Raw genomic sequence first — 1,855 nt, forward strand, 5'->3', positions numbered from 1 at the left:
GAGATAGAGTCTCACTATGTGGCCCTCGGTAGAGTGCTGTGACATCACAGCTCACAGCAACCTCCAACTCCTGGGCGTAGGTGATACTCTTGCCTCAGCCTCCCGAGTAACTGGGACTACAGGCATCCACCACAACACCCAGCTCTTTTTATTGCTCTTGTGTGAGGGGGGCATGGAACAGACGAGGCTTCCTGGACAGCCTTCCAGAGGCTTGGCACTGAACCATAAGAGCTGTGCCAATGCTCTGTACCCACAAACAAAAAGACTATATGGTCTCAGGCATGCCTCAACGTGCACATGGGCACATATAGACTTACCAATGTTAATCTCATCATCAGTCAGTGTGTCTCCAATGAAATCAAACTGAAATGACTGCAGCGTCTGGGAAAATTTCTGAACAGCAATGGAGTAACCTGCAAAGGAAGGGAAACATGAGAAATGGTCAACACTGCTAACCTTTGACCTATTTCCTATCTTCCATGTTACAGCAGATAGAAGAAAAGGAAACAGAATTGCTCCCAGAAGGCAGCAATTAGCACTTAACAAAATTAAACAAAATATCAGACTTTCAGTAGAAAAAAGTTTGAACTAAAAAAAAAAAAATCACAAATTAAGCACAGGTGCATTGGCTCACTCCAGTAATCCTAGCACTCTGGGATGCTGAGGTGGATGGATCTCTTGAGATCAGGAGTTTGAAACCAGCCTGATCAAAAGTGAGACCCCCCCAGCTCTACTAAAAATAGAAAAACTATCTGTCCCCATGAAGGGCACCTGTAGTCCCAGCTACACAGGAGGCTGAGGCAGGAGGATGGCTTTGAGCACAGGAGTTTGAGGTAGCTGTGAGCTGTGTACTGTAGCCTGGGGCAACAAAGTCAGACTGTCTCAAAAACAATACAATGAATAAAATAAAATCACAACTTAAAGCTTAGTGATAAAGTTATAGGACATACTTTTATCCTCCACCCCTTTCCTCTCTGACTTGTTCTACACAAAGCCTGGAAACTCTGAAACTATTTAGTTACATTCCTTTAGCATTTACTGAACACTCATTATGGGTAATAGACTACAGGCTTTCTCACCTGTAACGAAATAAATATCTGCAATTATTCTACAAAGAAAGAATTTGCTCCATTTTATAAATGTAGAGCTCAAGGTCCCAGAGCTAGCAGGCAAAACTGGAAATACAAGCCATGTGGTCTGTCTGCTTCTGCAGGACCCTTTCCATGAAAGCGTAAGTATCACCTAGACATTTTACATGTTAACCAGATGATGCCATGTCAATCTTCTGGCAAAGGAAGAGATTTAACTTGATATCACAGAATATTTATCAAAGACCTAAGTAAATAATGAATGAGAAAAATGAGTGTGGCATGGCTAGACAAATTCTTTTATTTTTGGTCAATAATTTTCAATTTTAATATATTAATTTCAATGATGGTGCAAAATTAAGTCACATTGAACTACACAATTGAGAAGTTATATTTATTGACATTTTTGAAATATATGCTTCCCCAGAATATCCAGCCAGACTCAAGACTTGTTACTATGAGAGTGGTAATCAGACGAGCAGCATGATCATCACCTGGCAGACTGAAGGAAATGTACATTTCCAGGCTCCATTCCTTGACCTAATAAATCAGAAATTGCATCTTTATATAAGCCCTAGGGCATTCATGTGCTCTTTAAAATTTTAACAGCACTGTTCTCACGAACTAAGCTAACCCATCGTCTAAGGAAAGTTCAACTTTGTTGATTATTTTGGGTTCCCTGTTGCTATTTCTTTCTTTCTTTTCCTTCTTTTCTTTCCCTTCCTTCCTTCCTTCCCTCCCTCCCTCCCTTTCCTTTTTTTTTTTTT

General features: G+C 40.5%; 1 protein-coding gene across 1 annotated transcript in view; it reads right to left on the reverse strand.

The window, feature by feature from the left end:
• OPHN1 (oligophrenin 1) overlaps positions 1–1,855 on the reverse strand; it is a 443,853-nt gene that overhangs the window by 212,817 nt on the left and 229,181 nt on the right. Inside the window, exon 3 of the mRNA XM_003802239.2 lies at positions 318–413. Within this exon, the coding sequence (XP_003802287.1) occupies positions 318–413 (96 nt within the window). The remainder of the gene's footprint in view (positions 1–317; positions 414–1,855) is intronic.

This window comes from Otolemur garnettii, unplaced genomic scaffold, assembly GCF_000181295.1.
Source record: "Otolemur garnettii isolate 467f Iridium unplaced genomic scaffold, OtoGar3 scaffold00241, whole genome shotgun sequence".
NCBI lineage: Eukaryota > Metazoa > Chordata > Mammalia > Primates > Galagidae > Otolemur > Otolemur garnettii.